We start from the raw sequence: 26,720 nt of genomic DNA on the forward strand, positions 1-26,720 counted from the left end.
TGTTTCCACTGTTTCCCCATCGATTTCCCATGAAGTGATGGGACCAGATTCCATGATCTTAGTTTTCTGAATGTTGAGCTTTAAGCCAACTTTTTCACTCTCCTCTTTCACTTTCATCAAGGGGCTTTTTAGCTCCTCTTCACTTTCTGCCATAGGGTAGTATCATCTGCATATCTGAGGATATTGATATTTCTCCCGGAAAGCTTGATTCCAACTTCTGCTTTTTCCAGCCCAGTGTTTCTCATGATGTACTCTGCATATAAGTTAAATAAGCAGGGTGACAATATACAGCCTTGACATACTCCTTTTCCTATTTGGAACCAGTGTGTTGTTCCATGTCCAGTTTTAACTGTTGCTTCCTGACCTGCATATAGGTTTCTCAAGAGACAGGTCAGGTGGTCTGGTATTCCCATCTCTTTCAGAATTTTCCACAGTGATCCAAACACTCAAAGGCTTTGGCATAGTCAATAAATCAGAAACAGATGTTTCTCTGGAACTCTCTTGCTTTTTCAATGATCCAGCAGATGTTGACAATTTGATCTCTGGTTCCTCTTTTTTTCCTAAAACCAGCTTGAATATCTGGAAGTTCATGCTTCACATATTGCTGAAGCCTGGCTTGGAGAATTTTGAGCATTACTTTACTAGCATGTGATATGAGTGCAATTGTGCAGTAGTTTGAACATTCTTTGGCATTGCCTTTCTTTGGGATTGGAATGCAAATTGACCTTTTCCAGTCCTGTGGCCACTGCTGAGTTTTTCAAATTTGGTGGCATATTGAGTGCAGCACTTTCACAGCATCATCTTTCAGGATTTGAAACAGCTCAACTGGAATTCCATCACTTCCACTAGCTTTATTTGTAGTGATGTTTTCTAAGGCCCACTTGACTTCACATTTCAGAATGTCTGGCTCTCAGTGAGTGATCACACCATCATGATTATCTGGGTCATGTATGGATGTGAGAGTTGGACTGTGAAGAAAGCTGAACACTGAATTGATGCTGTTGAACTGTAGTGTTGGAGAAGATTCTTGAGAGTCCCTGTGACTGCAAGGAGATCCAACCAGTCCATTCTAAAGGAGCTCAGTCCTGGGAGTTCATTGGAAGGATGCTAAAGCTGAAATTCCAATATTTTGGCCATCTCATGTGAAGAGTTGACTCATTGGAGAAGACTCTGATGCTGGGAAGGATTGGGGGCAGGAGGAGAAGGGGAAGACAGAAGATGAGATGGCTGGATGGCATCACTGACTCGATGGGCAAGAGTTTGGGTGAACTCTGGGAGTTGGTGATGGACAAGGAGGCCTGGAATGCTGCAATTCATGAGGTCTCAAAGAATCGGACATGACTGAGTGACTGAACTGAACTAAAGTGAAGTAGTGCTTGCATGGGACCTTTTGAAGGAAGTCCCCATTATCTTCATTACCTCCACCATAATTTGGCCTCATGTCAAATAACAGGGAGGGAACACAGCCCTGCTCTTCAACAGAAAATTGGATTAAAGATTTACTGAACATGACCCTGCCCATCAGAACAAGATCCAGTTTCCCCCTCAGTCAGTCTCTCCCATCCAGAGGCTTCTATAAGCCTTTTATGCTTCTCCATTAGAGGGCAGAAAGACTGAAGACCACAATAAAAGCAAAGTAATGAATCTGATCACATGGACCACAACCTTTTATAACTCAATGAAACTGTTAGCCATGCTGTGTAGGGCCACCCAAGATGGACAGGTCATAGTGGAGAGTTCTGACAAAATGTGATGCACTGAAGAAGGGAATGGCAAAACACTTCAGTATTCTTCCCTTGAGAACCCCAGGAAAAGTATGAAAAGTAAAAATGATAGGACACTGAAAGATGAACTCATCAGGTCAGTAGGTGGCCAATATGCTATTGGAGATCAGTGGAGAATATCTCCAGAAAGAATGAACAGATGGAGCCAAAGCAAAAACAACACCCAGCTGTGGATGTGACTGGTGATGAAAAGAAAATCCAATGCTGAAAAGAGTAATATTGCATAGGAAACTGGAATGTTAGGTCCATGAACCAGGGCAAATTGGAAGTGGTCAAACAGAAGATAGCAAGAGTGAACATCTACACTTTAGAAATCAGTGAACTAAAGTGGACTAGAATGGGTGAATTTAACACAGATGACCATTATATCTACTACTGTGGGCAAGAATCCCTTAGAAGAAATGGAGTAGCCATCATAGTCAAAAAAAGAGTCCAAAATGAAGTATTTGGATGCAATCCCAAAAATGACAGAATGATCTCTGTTCATTTCCAAGGCAAACCATTCATTGTTACAGCAATCCATGTCTATGCCCCAACCAGTAATGCTGAAGAAGCTGAGGTTGAACAGTTCTATGAAGACCTACAAGACTTTCTAGAACTAACACACAAAAAAAGATGTCCTTTTCATTATAGGGGACTGCAGTGCAAAAGTAGAAAGTCAACAAATACCTGGAGTAATGGGAAAATTTGGCCTTGGAGTACAGAATGAGGCAAGGCAAAGGCTAATACAGCTTTGCCAAGAGAACGCACTGATCACAGAAAACACCCTTTTCCAACAATACAAGAGAAGACTCTACACATGGGCATCATCAGATGGTCAATACTGAAATCAGATTGATTATATTCTTTGCAGCCACAAATGGAGAAGCTCTATTCAGCCATCAAAGACAAGACCAGAAGCTGACTATGGCACAGATCATGAACACTTTATTGTCAAATTCAGACTTAAATTGAAGAAAGTAGGGGAAACAACTAGACCATTCAGATATAACCTAAATCAAATCTCTTATGACTATACAGTGGAGGTGACAAATAGATTCACAGGATTAGATGTGATAGACAGAGAGCCTGAAGAACTATGGACAGAGGTTCATGACATTGTACAAGAGGCAGTGATCAAGATCATCCTCAAGAAAAAGAAATGCAAAAAGGCAAAATGGCTGTCTGAGGAGGTTTTACAAACTGCCATGAAAAGAAGAGAAGCAAAAGTCAAAGGCGAAAAGAAAAGATGTACCCATTTGAATGTGGAGTTCCAAAGAATGCAAGGAAAGATAAGAAAGATTTCCTCAGTGATTAATGCAAAAAAAAAAATACAGGAAAACAATAGAATGGGAAAGACTAGAGATCTCTTCAAGAAACTTAGAGATACCAAGGGACCATTATATGAAAAGATGGGCTCAATAAGGGACAGAAATGGTATGGACCTAACAGAAGCATGTGGCAAGAATACACAGAAGACCTGTACAAAAAAGACCTTCAGGACCCATATAATCATGATGGTGTGATCACTCACCTAGAGCCAGACATCCTGAAATGCAGAGTCAAGTGGGCCTTAGGAAGCATCACTACGAACAAAGCTAATGGATGTGATGGAATTACAGGTGAGCTATTTCAAATCCTAAAAGATGATGCTGTGAATGTGTTGACTCAATATGCCAGCAAATTTGGAAAACTCAGCAGTGGCCACAGAACTGGAAAAGGTCAGTTTTCATCCCAATCCCAAAGAAAGGCAATACGAAAGAATGCTCAAACTACTGCACAATTGCACTCATCTCACATGCTAGTAAAGTAATGCTCAAAATTCTCCAAGCCAGGCTTCAACAGTATGTGAAGTATGAACTTCAAGATATTCAAGCTGGTTTTAGAAAAGGCAGAGGAACCAGAGATCAAATTGCCAACATCTTTTGGATCATTGAAAAAGAATGAGAGTTCCAGAAAAACATCTACTTCTCCTTCTTTGACTATGCCAAAGCCTTCGACTGTGTGGTTCAAAACAAACTGTGGACAATTCTGAAAGAGAAGGGAATACCAGACCACCTGACCGGCCTCCTGAGAAATCTGTAGGCAGGTCAAAAAGGAACAGAACTGGACATGGAACAATAGACTGGTTTCAAATCTGAAAGGAGTAAGTCTAGGTTGTACATTGTCACATTACTTATTTAACTTATATGCTGAGTATATCATGAGATTGCTAGACTGCATGAAGGACAAGCTGGAATCAAGATTGCCAGGAGAAAAATCAATAACCTCAGACATGCAGATGACACCACACTTATGGCAGAAAGTGAAGAAGTACTAAAGAGCTTCTTGATGAAAGTGAAAGAGGAGAGTGAAAAAGTTGGATTGCAACTCAACACTCAGAAAACTAAGATCATGACATCTGGTCCCATTACCTCACGGCAAATAGATGGGGAAACAATGGAAACAGCAACAGACTTTATTTTTTTGGGCTCCGAAATCACTGCAGATGGTGACTGCAGCCATGAAATTAAGACTCATTGGAAGAAAAGGTGTGACCATCCTAGACAGCATATTAAAAAGCAGAGATATTACTTTCCTGACAAAGGTCTGTCTAGTCGAAGCTATGGTTTTTCCAGTAGTCATGTATGGATGTGAGAGATGGACTATAGAGAATTGATGCTTTTAAATTATGGTATTGGAGAAGACGCTTTTGAGTCCCTTGGACTGCAAGGAGATCCAGCCAGTCCATCCTAAAGGAGATCAGTCCTGAATATTCATTGCAAGGATTGACACTGGAGCTGAAAATCCAATACTTTGGTCATCTGATGTGAAGAACTGACTCATTTGAAACGATCTTGATTTGGGGAAAGATTGAAGGTCAGAGAATAAGGTGATAGCAGAGAATGAGATGGTTGGATGACATCACTTACTCTATGGACATGAATTTGAGTAAACTCTGGGAGTTGGTGATGGACAGGGAGACCTGGTGTGCTGCAGTCCATGGGGTCACAAAAAGTTGGACAAGACTGAGTTACTGAACTGAACTGAAGGACACAAGATAAACTTATTAGAATCAAATGGATCCAAGATAGTGGACAAGTTGACTTTGATTAGACCCTCATCCTCAATCAGGAAGGTTAATGATACACCCAGAGGCATCATGACAGTTCGAATCACTGTCAAAAGACCAAGGAGTGCATGATGACCCAATTCCTGGAAATCTCCACGTCTTCCCCAAAATAGTTGGAATAATCCTCACACTCATTAGCATACAAAATACCCAGCCTATAAAAGCTAGCCACACCACATTTTGCACTGCATTTGCCCTCTGTGATGGCCCACACTTTGTCTGGGGAGTGTAGTTTTCTCTGAATCTGAATAAACCCATTTCTTACCCATCACTTTGTCTCTCAGTGAATTCTTTCTGTGATGGGACATCAAGAACCTGAGCTTCATTCAGTCCTGAAACCAGGTATTGTGGGTTTTGGCTGGGTTAGAGTCCCAGTTCATAGGTTCAAGTCCGAATCTGTGGTAAACAGTTTCAATCTCAGGCAAACAACTTTATTTTTTGATTATCCCGCTGTCTTCAAAGTGACAGCAGTAGGTTAGATGATGTCTAAATGTCTGCTAAAAATGGCAATGAGTTAATGGTAATCACTGATATTTTCATATAAACTTATAGGATTGAATAAAATTTGAAGAAGTGATGTATTACTAGAAAGTAATGAGGCAATTAAAATTAAAAGAAAACTATTTTTTTTCAACAACAACAAAAAGAACCCTATACAAAAACATGGGCAGAAGACCTAAATATAGATTTCTCCAAAGAAGATACACAGGTGGCCGATAGGCACATGAAAAGATTTTCAAAATTGCCAATTATTAGAGAAATGCAAATCAAAACTACAATAAGTTACAGCCTCACACCAGTCAGAATAGCCATCATTTAAAAGTCTTCAACTAACAAATGCTGGATAGGATGTAGAGAAAAGGGACCTCTTCTACAATTGGTGGGTATGTAAGTTGGTGCAACCACAGTGGAAAACTAAAAATACAATTACCATATGATCAAGCAATCCCACTCCTGGGCATATATTTGGACAAAACTGTAATTCAAAAAGATGTTTGCACACCTATGTTCATAATAACACTAATTTGCAATAGCCAAGACATGGAAATAACCTAAATGTCCTTCAACAGATAAATGGGTAAAGAAGATATGGCACATATATACAATGGAATATTCAGCCAGCAAAATAATGTCATTTGCAGCAACATAGATGCAACTAGAGATTATCATACTAAGCAAAGTAAGTCAGAAAAAGACAAATACCTATGATATCACTTATATGTGAAAGCTAAAATATTACACAATGAATCTATATATGAAGCAGAACCAGAATCACAGAGATAGGGAACAGATTAGTGCTTGCCAGGGGGGCGGATGTTGGATCTAGTGGGAGGTTGGGGCTAGCAGATGTAAACTTTTATACATAGAATAGATAAGCAACAAAGTTCCACTGTACAATACATACAATTATATTCAATATACTATGATAAACCACAATGGAAAGTAACATTTTAAAAAGAATAATTGAATCACTGTGCTGTACAGAAATAATTAACACAACATTGTAGATCAACTATATTTCAATAATTTTTTTAAAGAGTAAAAATTAATTTGGTTATATGTTATCTTTCTCATTCTGAATATAAGGGATAAATAAGAAATGGCTTTCAATAAGACTAAAGGAAGTTAGTTTGTCCTTTGTGAAATTCCATTAAAATATCACTGGAACATACTAATGGTTACCAACAGTACCTGAAGCAAGAGGGGTACTCCATTCTTCAGCCAGCGGTAGGTGGGTCTGGGTTTTCCAGTAGCCTTACATTCCCATCGCAGATGGCTCCCACTGTCTAACTGAGTATCATTCAGTTTTTCTACCCAGTGTGGATATGCTGTAAGGGTTTAAGGATTAAAGAAGGGTGATTTCATTTCTCAACGTTTCACAAAATTCAAAAGTTTTTATGAAATGTTAACAAATTCATAAGCATTAAATATTTTATCAATTCATGTAACTTGGATTTTGGAAGAAACTTGGCACTTACACAGAGAACTCTATTTCCTGTGTGAAAATACAACCATGATGATATTTTAATAATTTGAAACACTTTTTAATCTAAGTGAAGCATATCTTCCTGTTCTTGTTGTTGTTGAATTTTAAAATATTTCCTCTTCAAAAGACACTTTTTTCCTTATTTTTAAAGAATTTTATTTATTTTTAATTGAAGGATAATTGCTTTAAAATATTGTGTTGTTTTATGCCATACATCAACATGAATCAGTCATAAGGGAGAGAACTTACATGTCTTCTTGTTTTACCCTCTTTAGAGTGAGTGATAGATTCTTCCCATGGAGAGCATGGGAGCCTGTTTAGAAATAAGTCTTTCTAAACTAAAAATCTTTCTAAACAAGAGGCATCTGTCTTCCAAATATTAAGCAGCATTAGCACAGTTTGAAGTAATACAACAAGCCCATTTACTGAATAACTGTTCTGCTTTTTGTTTCCTAATAAAGCCTGAATTGCTTCAAAAAATAATTTGTAAATTCAAGTATCATTTAATATAAAATTGTTCTATATTTACTGGCATTTTATGCATATATTTATATATGCAAGTTTTCAATACTCTATTTCTTTCTCAAAAGAGATAATATTCCAAATGAATGAAATTTAGAAAGTGTGAAAAGTGAAAGTCGCTCAGCTGTGTCTGTTTGCCACCCCATGGTCTATACAGTCCATGGAATCCTCTAGGCCAGAATACTGGAGTGGGTAGCCTTTCCCTTCTCCAGGGGATCTTCCCAACCCAGGGATCGAACCCAGGTATCCCACACTGCAGGTGAATTCTTCACCAGCTGAACCACAAGGGAAGCCCCTAAATACTGGAGTGGGTACCCTATCCTGTCTCCAGTGGATCTTCCCGACCCAGGGACTGAACTTGGATCTACTGCATTGCAGGAGGATTCCTTACTAACTGAGCTGTCAGGGAAGCCATGGTTAAAGTGTCTTCCCTCCATTGACAGTTTTCTCAAGTTTGAATCTCTTAATTTCTCTCATCTATTTCTTTCATCTCTCTACCCCTTTCCCTTCTGGGAATCACCTATTTGTTCTCTGCCTCTATTACTCTGTTACAGCTTTGTTATTATTTTCATTTGTTTTGTTTTTCAGATTCTACACATAAGTGAAATCATATGATGCTTGTCTTTCTCTGACTTATTTTCCTTAACATAATTCTCTCTGGGTCCACCCATGTTGTCACAGATAGTAAGATTTCATTTTTATTTTTTAAGCCTGAGTATCATTCCATTTTATATGTATATGTGTGTGTGTGTGTGTGTATTCCAAGATGTCCAGAGCTTTTTTGTACCTATTGAGATGATTATATGATTTCTTTATTTGATTTGTTAAAGTGGTATAAAATAATAATTTGTGGATATTAAACATCCTTGCATCCTTGGTATAAGCCCCACTAGATCACTGTGTGATCATTTTAATGTACTGTTGAATTCAATTTGCTAATTTTGTTGTTGTTGTTGAGGATGTTTCCATCTGTGTTCATCAGTGGTATTGGCCTGTAAATTTTTTGTGCTATATTTTTGTCTGGTTTTAGTACTAGGTGATATTTTAGAATGAGTTCAGAAGTATTGCTCTGCAAATTTTTGGAATAGTTTGAAAAGGAGGGTTGTTAACCTTTTTTTTAAAATTTTTTGATAGACTTTACCACCTGTGAGGCCATCTGGTACTAGACTTTTGTTTTCTGGGAGTTTTTGTTTTATTTTATTTAATTAGTGATTTAATTTCATTAGTGATAATTGATCTTTTCATATTTCCTATTTCTTCCTGATTGTTTCTTGGGAAATTGTACATTTCCAGACATTTATTCTTTTTTTCTACATTGTCCGTTTTATTGGCATATAATTGTAGTAATCTCCTATGATCCTTTGTCTTTCTGTGGTATTGGCTGACTTCTCTTCTTTCAGCTTTGATTTTATTTACATGGGCCCTCTCTCTTTTTCTTGATGAGTCTAGCTAAAGGTTTATCAGTTTTACTTATTTCAAAGTACCAGCTCTTCATTTCATTGATCTTGTTTATTGTTCTTAGTCTCTATTTCACTTATGTCTGCCTCATTTGCTGCCAGGCCCTGCCTCATGCAGTGGCTTGAGGTAAGTGGGACTGGGTGACTGGCTGCATGGCCCGGTAGCAAAGGACTGGCACTGACCCAGTGGTTGCTGGGACTGTGTCCTGAGCTAGTTGGCTATATCCAAGGAGTTCTGGGGCTGGTGCCAGCCCACTGATGGTAGGGGCTGGGTCCTGATCCAGCTGGCTTCCAGGCCACTGGTAGATGGGAAAACCTTTAAGGTACAAATTCTCTGGAATGCTTTCCTTGAATCACTCTGGTAGAAAGTAGTGGACTCTGCTCCCGTAGGCGTTTATCACAGCAGATAGCATGCTCTGCCCTCTATGGGGTTTGCTTTCCATCTAATTCAGTCAATCAAGAGTTTCCTCAAATCTCTATCATTAGCTTGTAGTGCAGTAATAGCATTTAATAAACATTAGCTGAATCAATGAGTGAATGAGCAAAATGTGCATGGCATAGTAAATTTGGTTGGAGTGCTGAATTTTTAAAGGAGTTTTTTGTTTTTTGGTTTTTTTTACAAATAATAAAAGCAAAACAGGTTGAAATAATATTTTAGTATTTCAAAATATTTTGCAGCATCCCTGTGAAGAATTTTAGATGAACTGATCTTGAATACAGTGACAGTTATAGTTTCTAGCAGAGTCAGCTTCATATACAATTTGTTTAATTTCACGTTGTAAGGATCTGTATTTTCTCATATCAGTGCTCTGTGTTACAGTTTCCCTCAGTTTTAGTGTACTCATCTGGAAAATAAGAATAGTATCACTTACCTTTTATATATAATATGCATTATAAAAGCAAATATGAAAAGTATAATTTGCTATTTATAGAAGATGAGATTGTATATATTTTTGGAAGTAGATTTTCCCAATTCTTACACACAAGCCGGTTGTCTCTGAAAGTTTTGGAAAATATAAACATTTGTAAGCCATGAAGGTTATTTATCATACAGATGCAATAATTTAGTGTAGAGCCAGCAAAGTTTTTGTGTAAAAGATGAGATAGAACATATTTGACACTTTGCAAGTCAGTTGATCTGTCTCTCAACAGCTTAATTCTACCTTAGCAGTGCTTAAAGCTGATGCAGGCATTATGCAAACAAAAGAGTGTCATTGTGTTTCAAAAATATTTTATTTACAAAAAAAAAAAGAAAAAGAAAAGACAGCTAGTAGGATTTGGTTCATGGGCAATAAATTGTGACTCCTGATTCAGGCCAAGGGCAAGAATAAGTTAATAACTATTGCAAGATTTGCAACATCAGATGACAGCTTTAGTGCTAGGAAAATATTTTTAAGGTTAGCAATTACTTATGCTATAAAAAGAACCTGACAATTCCTCATTTATTTTTAATTTAAAGCATTTCTGTGTGTAGGGTAATTTTACTCAATGATTTACCATACAAAAGAAGCATGGTATATGTATCTAACAATGTTTAGTTCAAATTGCATTTTCAGTTTGACTCTTGTGACCAGGGCATCAAACTTTGCTGAGAACACTTACTGTATACTTGCAACTGTCCACGAAAGGTATTTTTTCCACGTGAGTTTTCAGCTCTGCACTCATATATGCCTGCATCGTCCAGCTGCACGTTGGGTATTTCCAGTACTGCCTGAGATTTACGCAGACGTGACTTACTAGGAATATAACCATTAACCTTCATCCATGTGATTGTTGGAACTGGGCTACAATAAGGAGTAAAAATGCCATTAATACACTTTCCACTATTAGGAACATAGATTCTGTTATCTGGTAATTTAAGCACTTAATAGGCTGAGTGCAATAAAGTGTAATCACAATTAAGAACCATGTGATGTTTGATATACTTCAGTTTCCATGTGGATTGTCTGCTTATAAGTTAGATTACAAGGAAAGAGAGTTTCCTTTTCTTTTGTATTTCAGAAAAGCAATTCAAAGGTTATATTTTACACATATATATGCTACAGTTTACTTTTTTAAAACTGTGTAAAATTGTTTAAATGGTGAAAATAATTTGGAGAAATTTACAAAAGTAATATACACTTATCATAAGAAGTTGAACAAGATTCATGAGCTAAATGAATTAAAAACTCATTATTGTTCAAATCCCTTCAAATATCTTCTGCAAAAAGAAATAAAGTTAGCAAGCAATTTCCCGCCTTGTCTCTATGATGCATATATAAGCACATATTAAAAAATTTTTATTAATAAAAATCAAATCCAAGATCAACTGCTGACTTATTCTGGTTAATAGCTATATATTATTCCCTTGTGTAGATGCATCAGAATTTTAATCAAACATTCTCTATACATTCAGTGTAGCTTTTTTTCCTTTTTTTTTTTTCCTACTAAGGAATAACATTGCTAAATGTAACTTTGTACATATATATCATATGCCATTGCTTTTTATTTTCTACTTCAAACATTCACAAAAGTGGAATTGACAAACACAAGGGCATGCCCATTTTTCATTTTAATAAGTGCTGCCAGATTGTTTTCAGTAATACAGTAGCATTTTCCACATCCATCAGTAATACCTGAGACTGTTTTCCCATATCCTTGCCACCACATTATGTGATCAATCTGTTTTTTATCAGTATTGACAGGTACAAAATGACATTTTGCTACAATTTCTCTGAACTCTAAGAAAGTTGAACATCTTTTCATAATTATGCTATGAATCTGCTATTTGAATCTGCTTCACTGTGAATTGTTATTTTTCAACTATTTCTTTCACTTTTCTGTTTGCCTATTTGCAGTGTTTAATTTCTTAGGATTCTTTGTGTATTAGGGCCATTATGAGTTTGTTTACCAGAAAAGTTCTTTCTCGGTATACTGATAGTTTATGAGAGCATCTGTGATAAGTTTTACAAATACTTTTGGGAGAAAGAAGCATCTGTAGGTTTTTTCATGACTTCAGAATTTTTGGTTGTTTAAGAATTATCTGTAAGTCCAAGTATGTATCCTTATTTCCTTCAGTCTTTCTGGTAGCTTTTCAAAAAATTATTTTTAAGCATTTGGATCTTTAATCCATCTGGACTATATTCATGGTTTTGGTGTGAGACGGGAAATGCAACTAATTATTTTAGAATCACTAAAACTCCTTTTCCAACAATTTTTGGAATTTTACCTTTGCTATATAATTGGTTCTCACATGCTTAAATCTGTTTCAGTCTTCACAGTTCTGTTTCACTGAGTTATTTATTACTATCTATATTTGATGCACTCTATGCTCTGGACTCCGTCTGCTTTTTCAGTTCTATTTCTCACTATTTCTTTCCACATCTCCTGACCCAGAAACACATCTTTGTGTATTTCCAATCATATCTGTTAAAGCCCTACTAATCTTTTGAGAGCCATTCTAAATGCCTCCTCTACAGTAAAGTCTCCTTATTTGTGTAGTCTTCTGGGTTATTTTTCTTTTAAACATCAAAGTGATTTGTATATATTACTTGGACTCTTGTAACATCTTATAATTGCAAAATGTAGGATATGTTTTCACTAATTTTCCTGACAGGAGTAATAGCAGTGTTAAATTTTAGAAACAATGCCACATTAAACACAGTGTTTATTTCTTAACATCTTTCTTACTTGTTTCTTAAGTATAAGATAGAATTGAAATTGATATATTAGAGTTGACAAGTTGTGCTTCTTTGTTTAGGTACATATATCAATATCTAGGAAAACTGAATATTGCATTTTCAAATAACGATTATATTGGCCTAACACATTGTTCTTTTAATATGTACAATAATTGACTTATTATATTTTTTAATTTAATATTTCTGCATCTATATTCAAAGGTGAGATTGTCTGTACTCCTTAGGTTTGCTGGTTTACACGTGCACATACTTGTTAGTGAGTTGGTAGCTGCTTTATTTATAAGCTAGCATTGACAAAATTGGAGTCATAGTGATGGATAATAGCTTGATAAACATGCCAGAATATTTGCATCTCTTATTGTGATAGCTTCAATAGTAGAGAAATTGTATGTTCCTTAAGAAACCGATCAGACTGATAAAAATAAAGTCATCCTCATCATAAGTGGAGTTAGTTTTGGAAAGCGTTTTCAATTTCTTCTGTTTTCTTTAATTATTTGTATTTAAATTTCTGTTTGTGTTTACTTTGGCAATTCATGTTTCCCTAGAAAATCAAAAGTATTTCATCCATGATTTAAATATTTTAGCAGTGAGTTATATAAATGCTAATTGTTTAAAAGTTTAAAAAACTCTTCTATTATAAGTGGTCACACATTGTAGTAGAAGTTAAATGTGTTTTCCACAGTCAGACTTCCCAGAATAAAAGTAACTGTGCAACTACATCTTTTCTGAGTTGCATTTCCCATCTCACAACAAAACCATGAATATAGTCCAGATGAATTAAAGATCCAAATGCTTAAAAATAATTTTTAAAAAATCATGATTTTTAAAAGAATCATTTCATCATTTTTTGACATCTTGTTTTGTTTTTCCAGTTACCCCAAATGTGAAATATGGTGGAAATAATAGTTCTTATTTCAGAAATAATAGTCCCTATTTCCGAGGGTAGTTATAAATATTTGATAAGTTAAAGTACTTGGCACAGAACAAGGAGGCAAAAAAAAATGTTTGCAATACTGTGATGATTATATTTGTATCTTCTTTACAACTTTAATGGTATGATTATATGCTTTCTCAACTTCCTCTCCTCTTAACACTGCACATTGGTTAGGAACATGGTCTACCTGGGAATACAATTTACATTTAAATAAAATTCAAACACACAGATGTTATGTGACCTTCAGAAAGTAATCTAAGTTCTATGAGTCTGGTTTCCTCATTTTAAAATGAAAATATTATTTGTTCCTTCAGAATGCAAATATTTTAAGGGCACTGGCATTATTTCTCTTGTTCAGGAGTATATCTACACTGTCTCATAGAGTGCTGGGCACATAGTTAGTACTTAAATGTTTATGAAGTAAATGAATGAATGATTCTCATAGTATGATTTTGAGCATTAAGTGAGCTAAGTTCTTATAAATTACTTAGATACATATATTGCAAATATATGTATATGTATAACCAATAAATGTTACCTATAATGATAAGCTTTGTCAGAGGTTTATCTATTTTATTAGTCTTTAAAATATGTATTTTGAATTTTTAATTATTTTTGTGCTTTAATTTGTGACTTTCCATTTTTTATTTCCCTTATCCCTTTTTATTGATTAGCATAGTATTCCACTCTAACTTTGCTAGCTAGAATTTTTTATGTGTAAATTTTTTATGGTTGATAATAAAAGTATGTCTACTTTTCCTCTGGTATCAAAGGTAATCACATGCCTTATGTTCTGACACACAGAGACAGTGACCCATACAGTTTTTTTTTTTTTGTAACTTTAATCAATATTTGTAGTTAAAATATAGAATGAATCATTGTGAAAGTTATATGTCCATTGAGAAAAAAAGTATGCTTTATTTTGGATAGGACTTTAAAATTAGCTTTTAGAGTTTTTATTAATTGTGTAATTCAAGTATTATTCATTGAAAAAAATTGAATGAAGTTATTAGTACATTGAATTAAGTGGAAGCAAACAAGTCAGAAGTTAATTAGACTTTGAAATGAGTACACTGTCAAATAAATCAAGAGTCTGAATTTAAAACAGACTCTTAGCAAAACTTTGAGCATTTGAGCCTTAAAATACATTTTAAGCTTCCAAAGGTAGATACAGGAGTTTGGGCTACTAAATCTGTACAGGCCCCAAATAGGGAACACTCCTCAATACACATTTCAACTGCATCCATGAAATAAAACCAACAAGAAAAATGTCAGAGTGAAGCCAAGGTACCCTGTAACATAGACAAGATAATTTCTCACAAAGAGTCATATCAATGTCTAATCATGAACTCTCCCATTCTTCCACAACCAAACGCTTCTCCACACAATCACACAAAAAAGAGACAGGCTGTGCAATGAATGGCCTTACAGGAGAATTTCATTGTGATGGATCAGTGATTAGTTTGAGACTCCTTCTTTTTTCTGAGTAGAATATTTGTCCTGTGAATAATTAACTTATATTTTAAGTACACAAGTTACAGAATCAAGATGATCCGTATCTAGATCTGATGGAGATCTGGAAATTTTGGAGTTGAGAGTATGCAGAGGCCAGGTGAGATTTAGTACATTCAATGTGAAGAAAGAATTGAAATATTCCTCAGAAGAATAGATTGGGTAGGTGTTCAAAAAACACATTTTCCTTCTTCCTGGACGTGTAATTACCTCATTTTTCCATCTTCCTTTAGATAGGGGCATGGATTGAGCTCTGGCCAATGGAATAAGGACAGAAAGATGTACCAAACATGATCTAGGAACCAGTTTTCTACATGATCTTCCATTTTCACTTTTCCTGGCTCTGCTTAATAGACTCTTGCAGAAAAATGTATATTTTATGTATATATAAAATGTTTTCATGTCTTTGTTGTAGGGAAGAATTAAATTTTTAAACAATATATAAAGCATTGCTACCCATAAAATACTGATACTTTTGACTGCATGAATAAGAACAATTTCTTTTCATTAAAAGAACGTGAAAACTTTCCTGGTGGCCCAGCAGTTAGGACTCTGTTTCCAATGCAAAGAGCAGGGGTTCGACCTCTGATCAGGCAACTAAGATCTCTCATGCTGCCAAAAAAGTTAGAAAATAAAAGAACACAACCTAGGAAGAGTTATTTGCCACACAAATGACTGACAAAGCCTAAGAGATTAAATAAAGAACTCAAGTGTATAAGAAAACAACTCATAAAAATGAGAAAGAGACAAAACATATGACAGCATATTCAATCTAGTTAATAATCAGGGAAATTCAAATTTAGATTATAATAAATTCCATTTCATGCCTAACATATTTGTAAAATGTAGTACTTTGAATAACCTGATAATTGTACACATGGATGCCAGTCAGTAAGAAGTCTAACACACATGGTGAGGTTTTATATTAGTGCAACCATTTTGGAAAGCTATTGGAATCAACTTACAAGTGATGATGGTTATTAAACATTGTATGGTCTGGAAGATCACTCAAGAAATGGAATGGAGTAGAATTATTTACAATCCCCAGAGAAATTCTTGCACATATCCACAAAGAGTAATGTACTCTATTCTTACAGTGGCATTTACAAATAAACATTTTTAAAGATGTAATTTACCAAAAATGAAGTGAATCCATTGAAGTGTACAGTTTGAAGAATCTTGCCGAATGTATATGCCTATTCAACTATTGCTTCGATTAGATTAATTATGATACAGACATTACTTTCACTCTTACAAGTTTCTTTAGGCACCTCCTTCCCAATCATCCTCACCCCGTCCCAGGTGATCAATAATCTGACTTTCATATTTTAAGATAACTTTTGTCTTTTTTAAACTAATGTAAATTGAATCATATAGTCTGTACCATTTCTGTACCCTTTCTGTGCTCTGCACGCCCAGTCTCTCAGTCATGTTTGACTCCCTGTGACCCCGTGGACTGTAGCCCACCAGGCTCCTCTGTCCATGGGATTTTCCAGGCAGGAATACTGGAGTGGATTGTCATTTTCTCCTCCAGGGGATCTTTCCAACCCAGGGATAAAACCCAGGTCTCCTTCATTGGCAGGTGGAATCTTTACCAACTGTACCCTTTCTAGCCAGCTTTTTTCTCTCAAAATAACATTTGAGAGATCAATCTATGTTTCTATGTGTATCAGTTGTCCATTTCTTTTAACTGTTGACCACTTTTAATATATGTATAAGCTACAATTTGTTTATCCAGTTACCTGTTGACTATTGGACATTTGGGCTAGTTTCAGTTTTAAGTGATTATGAATAAAAACAGTTTGTACATTCATGTGTAAGTTTTTTGTGGACACAATTTTATGTCTCTCTGGTTAGTAACTAGGGGTAGAATTTCTATACTATATAATAAAGAGACTGTATGAAAATGGCCAGACTATTTGCCTTAATAATCATATAATTGATACTTCCACCAGCAATGTATAAAATTTCCAGCTGTTTTACATCCTTGCAAAATGCTTAGCATTGTCAAGCTTTTAACTTTTATTCAACATGAATATCCACATGTTGTAGCACTATTTGTTTAAGAGAGTACTCTTTCTCCATTAAATTACTCGGCATTTTTTATGACAAAATAATCTCATTTGTGTGGGTCTGGTATGGACACTCTTCTATTCCATTAATTTGTAAGCCTGGCTTAAGCCAGTTCCTCACTTTTCTGGTTATTAACACTTTTAGAGAAAAATTTGAAATCAACTATGTTAAGTATTTTATGTTCAGTCTTTTTCTACCAATTGTATTGCCTATTCTGTGTTCTAATTTTAGTGCACATTTTAAGAATAATTTGCTAATTGAAGTTTCCTGGAATTTTAACTGGATTTTGTCAAATTAATGTGTGAATTTGGTGAGAATTGACATCTGAATACTACTGAGTCTTGTAATCAATATGTGTCTGTGTGTGCTCAGCTGTGTCTGACTCTTTGCAACCATATAGACTGTAGCCTGCCAGACTCCTCTGTGGAATTCTCCAGAAAAGAATAATACTAGAGTGGGTTGCCATTTCCTTCTCCAGGGGATCTTCCCAATGCACAGATGGCACCTGCATCTCCTGTCTCCTGCATGGGCAGACAGATTCTTTTCCACTGAGCCACCTGGGAAGCCCCTTGTAATAAATAAGCTCAGTGTGTCTCCTCAGTTATTTAGACATTCTTTCATTTTTCTTCAGCAATACTATTGATTTTTCAGTGTACATATCTTTTAAATATTTTGTATGATTCATCCATAAATATTAATTTTAGTATTTTTTGGTAGATTTTCAACATAGTACACATATATACCCATTGCATCTGCAGGGTATGGATGTGTTAGTTCCTTAGACATGTCTGACTCTTTGTGACCCCGTGGATTGGAACCCACCAGTCTCCTGTCCATGGAATTTTCCAGGAAGAATACTGGAGTTGGTTCTCATTCCCTTCTCCAGAGGATCTTCCCGACCCAGAGATTGAACCTAGGTCTCCTGCATTGCAGATTCTTTACCGTCTGAGCCACCAGGGAAGCCCTTACTGCATCTGCAGAGACAGTTTTAATTCTTCCTTTCCTGTCTCTAAGATATTTTATTTCTTTTTATGTCTTATTTTACTGTGTAGGATCCCCATTAAAGGTTGAACTTAAGTGATTAGAGAAAAAAGAAAGGAGACACACTTTAGTTTTCACCATTTAGTATGACGTTGAATTTTCTTCTTCTTCTTCTTTTTTTTTTTTTTTTTTGGTAGATACTCTTTGTCTGGCTGAGGAAGTTTCCCTCTAGTTCTAAACTGTTGAAAGTTTTGTTAAGTATGTTGAATTATGTCATATGCTTTTCATGCATTAACCAAGAGGAATGTAAGAGTCTTTATTATTTCATTCATGTGACAAACTATATCAATTAGTTTTTAAGAGTTAAATCAACTCTGTATACCTGAGGTAAATCCCACTTGATCATGTGTATCATTACTTCTTACGTGCCTGACAAAATTCATCAGTGAAGCTGCAGCTATGCTATTCAAACTTTTTGTAGTGGGGAGATTTTTAATGAATTCAATTTCATTAATAGGCAATAATTCATATTTCTCCTGTGCCATTACTCAAATTATGTCTTTTAAGAAGTTTATTTAGTTTAGTTGCAAAATTAAATGTTAAACATTCCCATCCTGTTATTTAATGTTTTGGAACAGAGATGGAGTGATATTTCCTTTTTCCTGATTGATACTGATATTTGAATTTTATCTCTTCTTTTTAATATTTACCCATTGTATTGACATTTTCTAAAAGTTAGCAATGTATTTCATTTTTCCCCAGTCTATTCATATTCAACATCATTGAATTCTAAGTAATTAAACTCCAATTAAAATAAATAAATGTATATTAAAAATAATTTTTCTGTGATTTTTCTTTGATAATTTGGTTATTTAGTTATTTTTTTTGAATTTCCAAATATTTGGTGACTTTTCAAGTCACCAAACATTGAAAATGTTTCAACTAAAGAATATACTCTCTACATTTTTGGTTCTGTGATAAGCAGTGATACTTGTTTTATGGCCTATCATATGGCTAATCTTTGTGAATGTTCCATGAGTAGGCTTTTTAAAAGTATATTCTGTAGTTGATAGTTGTAGTGTTCTTTAAGTATAAATTATGTCAAGTTGGTTAATAATTGTGTTCATGTCTCTTGTTCATTACTAATTTTCTGTCTTTTTATTCTTGTAGTTGATATGAGCATCTGAATGCAGAGTTCCAAAGAATAGCAAGAAGAGATAAGAAAGCCTTCTTCAGCGATCAGTGCAAAGAAATAGAGGAAAACAATAGAATGGGAAAGACTAGCGATCTCTTCAAGAAAATTAGAGATACCAAGGGAACATTTCATGCAAAGATGGGCTCGATAAAGGACAGAAATGGTATGGACCTAACAGAAGCAGAAGATATTAAGAAGAGGTGGCAAGAATACACGGAAGAACTGTACAAAAAAGATCTTTACGACCCAGATAATCATGATGATGTGATCACTAATCTAGAGCCAGACATCTTGGAAAGTGAAGTCAAGTGGGCCTTAGAAAGCATCACTACGAACAAAGCTAGTGGAGGTGATGGAATTTCAGTTGAGCTGTTTCAAATCCTGAAAGATGATGCTGTGAAAGAGCTGTGCTCCATATGCCAGCAAATTTGGAAAACTCAGCAGTGGCCACAGGACTGGAAAAGGTCAGTTTTCATTCCAATCCCAAAGAAAGGCAATGCTAAAGAATGCTCAAGCTACCACACCATTGCACTCATCTCACATGCTAGTAAAGTGATGCTCAAAATTCTCCAAGCCAGGCTTCAGCAATACGTGAACTGTGAACTTCCAGATGTTCAAGCTGGCTTTAGAAAGGCAGAGGAACCAGAGATCAAATTGCCAACATCCGCTGGATCATGGAAAAGGCAAGAGAGTTTCAGAAAAATATCAATTTCTGCTTTATTGACTATGCCAAAGCCTTTGACTGTGTGGATCACAATAAACTGTGGAAAATTCTGAGAGAGATGGGAATACCAGACCACCTGATCTATCTCTTGAGAAACCTATACGCAGGTCAGGAAGCAACAGTTAGAACTGGACATGGAACAACAGACTGGTTCCAAATAGGAAAAGGAGTACATCAAGGCTGTATATTGTCACCCTGCTTATTTAACTTCTATGCAGAGTACATCATGAGAAATGCTGGGCTGGAAGAAACACAAGCTGGAATCAAGATTGCCGGGAGAAATATCAATAACCTTAGATATGCAGATGACACCACCCTTATGGCAGAAAGTGAAGAGGAGCTAAAAAGCCTCTTGATGAAAGTGATAGAGGAGAGTGAAAAAGTTGGCTTAAAGCTCAACATTCAGAAAACGAAGATCATGGCATCTGGTCCCATCACTTCATGGGAAATAGATGGGGAAACAGGGGAAACAGTGTCAGACTTTATTTTTGGGGGGGGCTCCAAAATCACTGCAGATGGTGACTGCAGCCATGAAATTAAAAGACGCTTACTCCTTGGAAGAAAAGTGATGACCGACCTAGGTAGTATATTCAAAAGCAGAGACATTACTTTGCTGACTAAGGTCCATCTAGTCAAGGCTATGGTTTTTCCAGTGGTCATGTATGGATGTTAGAGTTGGACTCTGAAGAAGGCTGAGCACCAAAGAATTGAAGCTTTTGAACTGTGATGTTGGAGAAGACTCTTGAGAGTCCCTTGGACTGCAAGGAGATCCAACCAGTCCATTCTGAAGGAGATCAACCCTGGGATTTCTTTGGAGGGAATGATGCTAAAGCTGAAACTCCAGTACCCTGGCCACCTCATTCAAAGAGTTGACTCATTGGAAAAGACTCTGATGCTGGGAGGGATTAGGGGCAGGAGGAGAAGGGGACGACCAAGGATGAGATGGCTGGATGGCATCACGGACTCGATGGACGTGAGTTTGAGTGAACTCCGGGAGATGGTGATGGACAGGGAGGCCTGGCGTGCTGCGATTCATGGGGTCGCAAAGAGTCAGACACGACTGAGCAACTGAACTGAACTGAACTGAACTGAATTGATAAATTACTAGAGATGCCTATTACTTTATTGATTTTCTGTCCTGTCTTTGTGACTGATAGATTAATGGAGAAGAGTGTTAATTTCCAACTATAATTCTGATTTTGTCAATGTCTTCTTCAATTACTATCAGATTTAGCTTTATATATTTTAAAGCTTTGTTACTAGGTACATATACATTTTAGATTTCTAATGTCTTGAGAAATTAATCTTTTTAATATTATGATGTGCCCATCTTCATATTAGGTAACATTTCTTGTGCTGAAGTATACTCTACCTGATGTTAAGATAGTAGCCTTAATTTCCTTATGATTAATAAATATATCTCTTTTATCCTCTTGTACTTCAACATATATATTCTTGAAAGATAAGTATACAGATACATGTAATACACATTTAAGGTGGAATTCTTTAGGGTCTTGCTTTTCCATCCAGTCTGACTATGTCTACCAATGGTGTGATTCAGTGAATTTACATTTAATACAATTATCTATGGTTGAATTTGAAGTCTAGGTTTTTTTTCTATTTCATCAGTTCTGTGTTCTTATTTTTGGGCCCTCTTCCCTTACCTTGCTGCTACTGCTAAGTCACTTCAGTCGTGTCTGAGTCTGTGTGACCCCATAGACGGCAGCCCACCAGGCTCCCCCATCCCTGGGATTCTCCAGGCAAGAACACTGGAGTGGGTTGTCATTTCCTTCTCCAATGCATGAGGTGAAAAGTGAAAGGGAAGTCGCTCAATCGTGTCTGACTCTTCACGACCCCACAGACCACAGCCTATCAGGCTCCTCTGTCCATGGGATTTTCCAGGCAAGAGTACTTGAGTGGAATGCCATCGCCTTCTCCACTTCCCTTATCTTATTTTCCATTAATTACTTAGTTTTTTTAGTATTTCATTAAAGCCTTTTATTAATTTATAGCTATAGCCCTGTATTTCTTTTGTGTATGTATGTTTGTTCTAAAGCTTGGAATATGTATCTGACAACATTATGCTCACTTGTCTACCTTCCCACCCTTTGTGTTATTTTGAAAATTTATATTATTTATACATACTTTATAAACTCTCTACTACATTACTATTATTTTTACCTTAAAGAAAAGAGTAGATATTAAGAATTTTAGAAATGAAATAGACCAAATACACTTTATACTTTTACCTGCTTAGAAAGGAAAAAATGATATCTAGCCTTTCATTCCTTTGTGGGGATTGGAATTTTGAAATATTATTAGTGCTCCTTCACCCTGAAGTATGTTCTTTACCATTTCTTATAATGCAATCTATTACAACAAATTACTGAGAATTTCTGTTTCTGTTTGTTTTGCTTTTACTTGATAATGTTTTTATTTTGCTTTCATGCTTGAAGAATATTTTCACCAAATATTCTATGCAGACTTTTTGCCTATGCAGACATAGGCAAATAGTTCTATGCAGACTTCAAATTTTTTTTCTGTCTTTTTTCCTTTTAGTAATTAGATTATTGTATGTCTTAAACTTCTTGTATTTCAATGAACATAGGGTATCGGTACAGTCATACTTTTCAGTAATTTGGTAACTGTTGGTCATAATCTTCAAATATTTTTAATACCTACCCCTACCTTCTAGAACTAAAGTTCCATATATATAAGATAATTTAATGACTTTTCTGTAGGTTTGTTAGGCATAATTTAATTTTTTGTCTCTCTCTATATTTCATAGAGTCTATCTTCAAGTTCATTCATCTATTTTTCTACAGTGTCTAACAATATTAAGCCAAACAAGTATAGTTTAAAATTTAGTCATAATATTAATATATTTGTAAGAGCTGTTTTAAAATGCTTTTTTTGTAAATATATCATACCTGATATTTCTGTGAGTCCTTTTATTGACTGAATTTCTACCCATTTATAGCATATTTTTTGTGCCTTCATAAATCTAACCATATTTATTATAAAAGTTGCTATACACTGTCAAGTACCTGACTTTAGCATTTGTCCTTAACAATTGGTAGACTTCGTTCTGACATCAAATTTATTTGCAGTTCAAATTAATCCTTCTGAGAATTGTTTGCAGTCTTTGTTAGGGTGTGTTTAGCATAGTCTTTATTTTGTGCTTATAGGTGCTCAATCATTTCTGCCTCTTTGAGACCCCATGAACTGTGGCCCACCAGGCTCCTCTGTTCATGGGATTTTCCTGGCAAAAACACTGGAGTGGATTGCCACTTTTTCCTCAAGGGGATCTTCCTGACCCTGGGATCAAACCCATATTTCCAGTGACTCCTGCATAGACAGGCAGATTCTTTACCACTGAGCCATCTGGAAGGTTTTATTTTAGGAAAAGGTTAATTCTTGTCCTAAAACTTACTCTTTCTTAGGATCTTCAGTGAATTACCCATTTGCTCAATAAGGCTTTATCATTCTGATTGATAAGGGTTTTAAATTTTTTTGAGTCTTCAATATCTAGTATTTTTCATCTTCTTGCTAGTTTTTCTCCCTTAGTTTTTCTTAGGGTATAAAGTATCAGTTTATGTACACACTGCTTACTAGTCATCAAAAACTCAATGATATCTCACTGTAGATTTGAGCAAGCCATTTTCTGTGTTGCTCTCCCTTTCTGTTTTTCTGCCCTATACATTTTTTGTCACTTCGGCCTCTGCTATTCTTTCTGTCTTTTCAGTGCACTGAGACGGTTGTGCTCTTAGATTCCTCCTCCCTAGGTCAGTTTGTAGTAAGTGCTTTCTGGAAGAAAGCTGGAATGATGCACATTAGTTTTCTATTTATTAAACAAAATAAACTACAACCACTCTCAACCAAGGCTGCGGAAACAAAAGGAAGTCACGAATAACTATATATAATATGAATCTAGCAATATTTTAAAATTAAGAAAAAACAAAGGATATACATATATATGTATAAATACATACATGCATACATATATACATATCATAAGATAATTTTGTTAAAGCAAATCACAAGGCTGATAAACAAATACTTAGGCTATTGATTCCTCACAAAAGGCAGGTAAGATTGATGACACATGACTTCAAGATTATTGGTACTCTTTTTACTGTTTTGGGTCTTAAGTTTGTTGCTTTATTCTCAAGAATTCTTTTATATTAGTCATATAGTATATTTAAAATGTATAGACCAAAAGTATTTTTTATGTATTCTTAAACATAATTCATAATTCATGTGTTTTTAAACATAATTGCTATTCTTTTCCAAATGTTAAATTTAATAGATAAATAGACCTTACTGGAACATCTAATTTCCTATTTATATTCATTTTGTCATCATCATGTTCTATAATCATTATTTGCTTATGTGATGGAATTTCTAAGATAGTTCATTTTTAATAATGTATGTCTAAAATAATTTATATGAAGTCATTCATATTTTCCTACCAACCTATAAGGTAATATAGGTTTTCAATTTGATCTTGGAAGTAAATTGATTTCTGATGCATTACATTAAGTTTATTCATCTCTACATTAAATAACTACCCAGTTAGTTAGTCTACACTTAAAGAATTTAATGCAAGAAGGAAGTACCACTGAAAAGAAAACTTGGTTCTTTAATATGAGGATAATCCCTTCTTTATATTACCTTCTCTCATCTAGATTTCTATATTTTCCATTCAGCAAAATACAAAATTACTGAACTAAACACATTTTTCATGACTTTTTTTTTTTTCTTTCTCTAATCTTTACATCATTTCTACCTTACTTTGTGTTTGGGGCCTTAATAAATGGAATTATAGCTGACCCTTAATTATTCACCTAAAAACATACTATCTCAAATAGTAATAATCAAAGTTAAATTTTTCTTTATCTATTTACCTACATTTTTAATGCCTTAATTTTCAGTAGTATATTCATTGATTTTCTGACTTCTGTTTGATTCATTTTAGCTGCTTTATTTTGTAACAAAGTGTTAATTCTTATGCAGCACTTCATTCATTCTCCCAAGGGAAGAATCCAGCATGAATAGGAAAAAAAAAAATTGTGAGATGGCAAGACTATAGGATAGACATGAGTAGACTCAGGATATGAGATAACAGGGGGCATGTGAAAACACTTCTGGTACTTGGAAGACAGAATTCCACTTCAATGGCATAAGAAGAAAGAAGATCTAGGAAGGAGAAAATAAAGAGAACATCACTCTTAAGAGCAATTGTGCTCAAATGGCTGGGTGCACAGTTTCAAGAGTTTGCAGTATATTCATTAACTCCTTCAATAAATTTTTTTCTGAATCCTCACTATATGATAGGCCTGTATTAGAAGTGAGGATCAATTAAATAACTGATACAATGCATTAGGGGATTTATGACTTAATTTAAAAGGCCAAAGAATGAACTGAAAGGGAACATGAAAGTCTCTCAGTCGTGTCTGACTCTTTGTGACCCCATGACTATACAGTCCATGGAATTATCTATGCCAGAATATGGGAGTGGGTAGCCTTTCCTTTCTCCAGGGGACCTTCCCAACCAAGGGATCAAACCCAAGTCTCCCACATTGCAGGTGGATTCTTTGCCAGCTGAGTCACAAGGTAAGACCAAAAATACTGGAGTGGGTAGCAAGAATGAACTGCTGCTGCTGCTGCTGCTGCTGCTGCTGCTGCTGCTGCTGCTGCTGCTGCTGCTAAGTCACTTCAGACGTGTCTGACTCTGTGTGACCCCGTAGATGGCAGCTCACCAGGCTCTGCCGCCCCTGGGATTCTCCAGGCAAGAACACTGGAGTGGGTTGCCATTTCCTTCTCCAAAGCATGAAAGTGAAAAGTGAAAGTGAAGTTGCTCAGTCGTGTCTGACCCTCAGCGATTCCATGGACTGCAGCCTACCAGGCTCCTCCGTCCACGGGATCTTCCAGGCAAGAGTATTGGAGTGAGTTGCCATTGCCTTCTCCAAACTAAATGATTCAAATATAAAAGGCAAGAGTGTTAAAAGAACATAGTCAAGAAAGAGTGTTTTTACTAGACTGGAAGGTAAGGGAATGCAGAAAAGATGAAACATAAAGTGAGCCTTAAGGATTAGAAAAATTTATCCAGGTAGCAAAATATATATTCTTGGCAGTGAAATCTATGGGCATAAACACAGAAAAGCAAGAGATAGCATGTCCGATTGATGAAACATCATATAATGCAGTGTATGTTACACTGCATAATGTGTGTAGAGAAACACCAATAAGCTTATGAAAAGTGCAGGTTTTCCCTTCAAAAACAAAGATTAATTCATAAGAGTTCCAATGCTGCTTACTTCCATTTTTACTTTCTTGTATTCTCAAGATTAGCATCCTAAAATTTTCACCTCTAAATTTTTAGAAGCTTTGGAAAATAAAAATTTTGAAATGTGTGGCTGAACACTTATTTGGAAAGATTTCTGTATGCAATGATATACGCAAGCTATTATTAAATGAAATGTGAACATGAGCCTAGTAGTAATAGTAACTTTTTAGAGGCACTTTGGACAGCCCATGTTTATTTATGTTGTCCATGACACTTTAGGGGAAATCAAATAATTTTTGCTGTTTTAAATTGACTTATAATCAAGGATGAGTTATTCATTTTTTGGAAGTACATAGAATTTTTAAAATATCTGAGAATATGGAAAAATTTGAAATCTACTTAATCTTATACTATTATTCAAGAAAATTTCTTTTCAATAATAAACTGAAATGGGGCTTTTATTTAAAAAGAGGACTGATTTTAGCTACACT

The 26,720-nt window shown here is 35.4% G+C and overlaps 1 protein-coding gene across 1 annotated transcript in view; it reads right to left on the bottom strand.

The window, feature by feature from the left end:
* CNTN5 (contactin 5) overlaps positions 1-26,720 on the bottom strand; it is a 654,757-nt gene that overhangs the window by 345,006 nt on the left and 283,031 nt on the right. Inside the window, exons 7-8 of the mRNA XM_052652997.1 lie at positions 10,444-10,625; positions 6,568-6,704 (exon numbers count right to left, since the gene is read on the bottom strand). Coding sequence (XP_052508957.1) covers positions 6,568-6,704; positions 10,444-10,625 — 319 coding nt within the window. The remainder of the gene's footprint in view (positions 1-6,567; positions 6,705-10,443; positions 10,626-26,720) is intronic.

Source organism: Budorcas taxicolor, chromosome 15 (genome assembly GCF_023091745.1).
Source record: "Budorcas taxicolor isolate Tak-1 chromosome 15, Takin1.1, whole genome shotgun sequence".
Taxonomy (NCBI): domain Eukaryota; kingdom Metazoa; phylum Chordata; class Mammalia; order Artiodactyla; family Bovidae; genus Budorcas; species Budorcas taxicolor.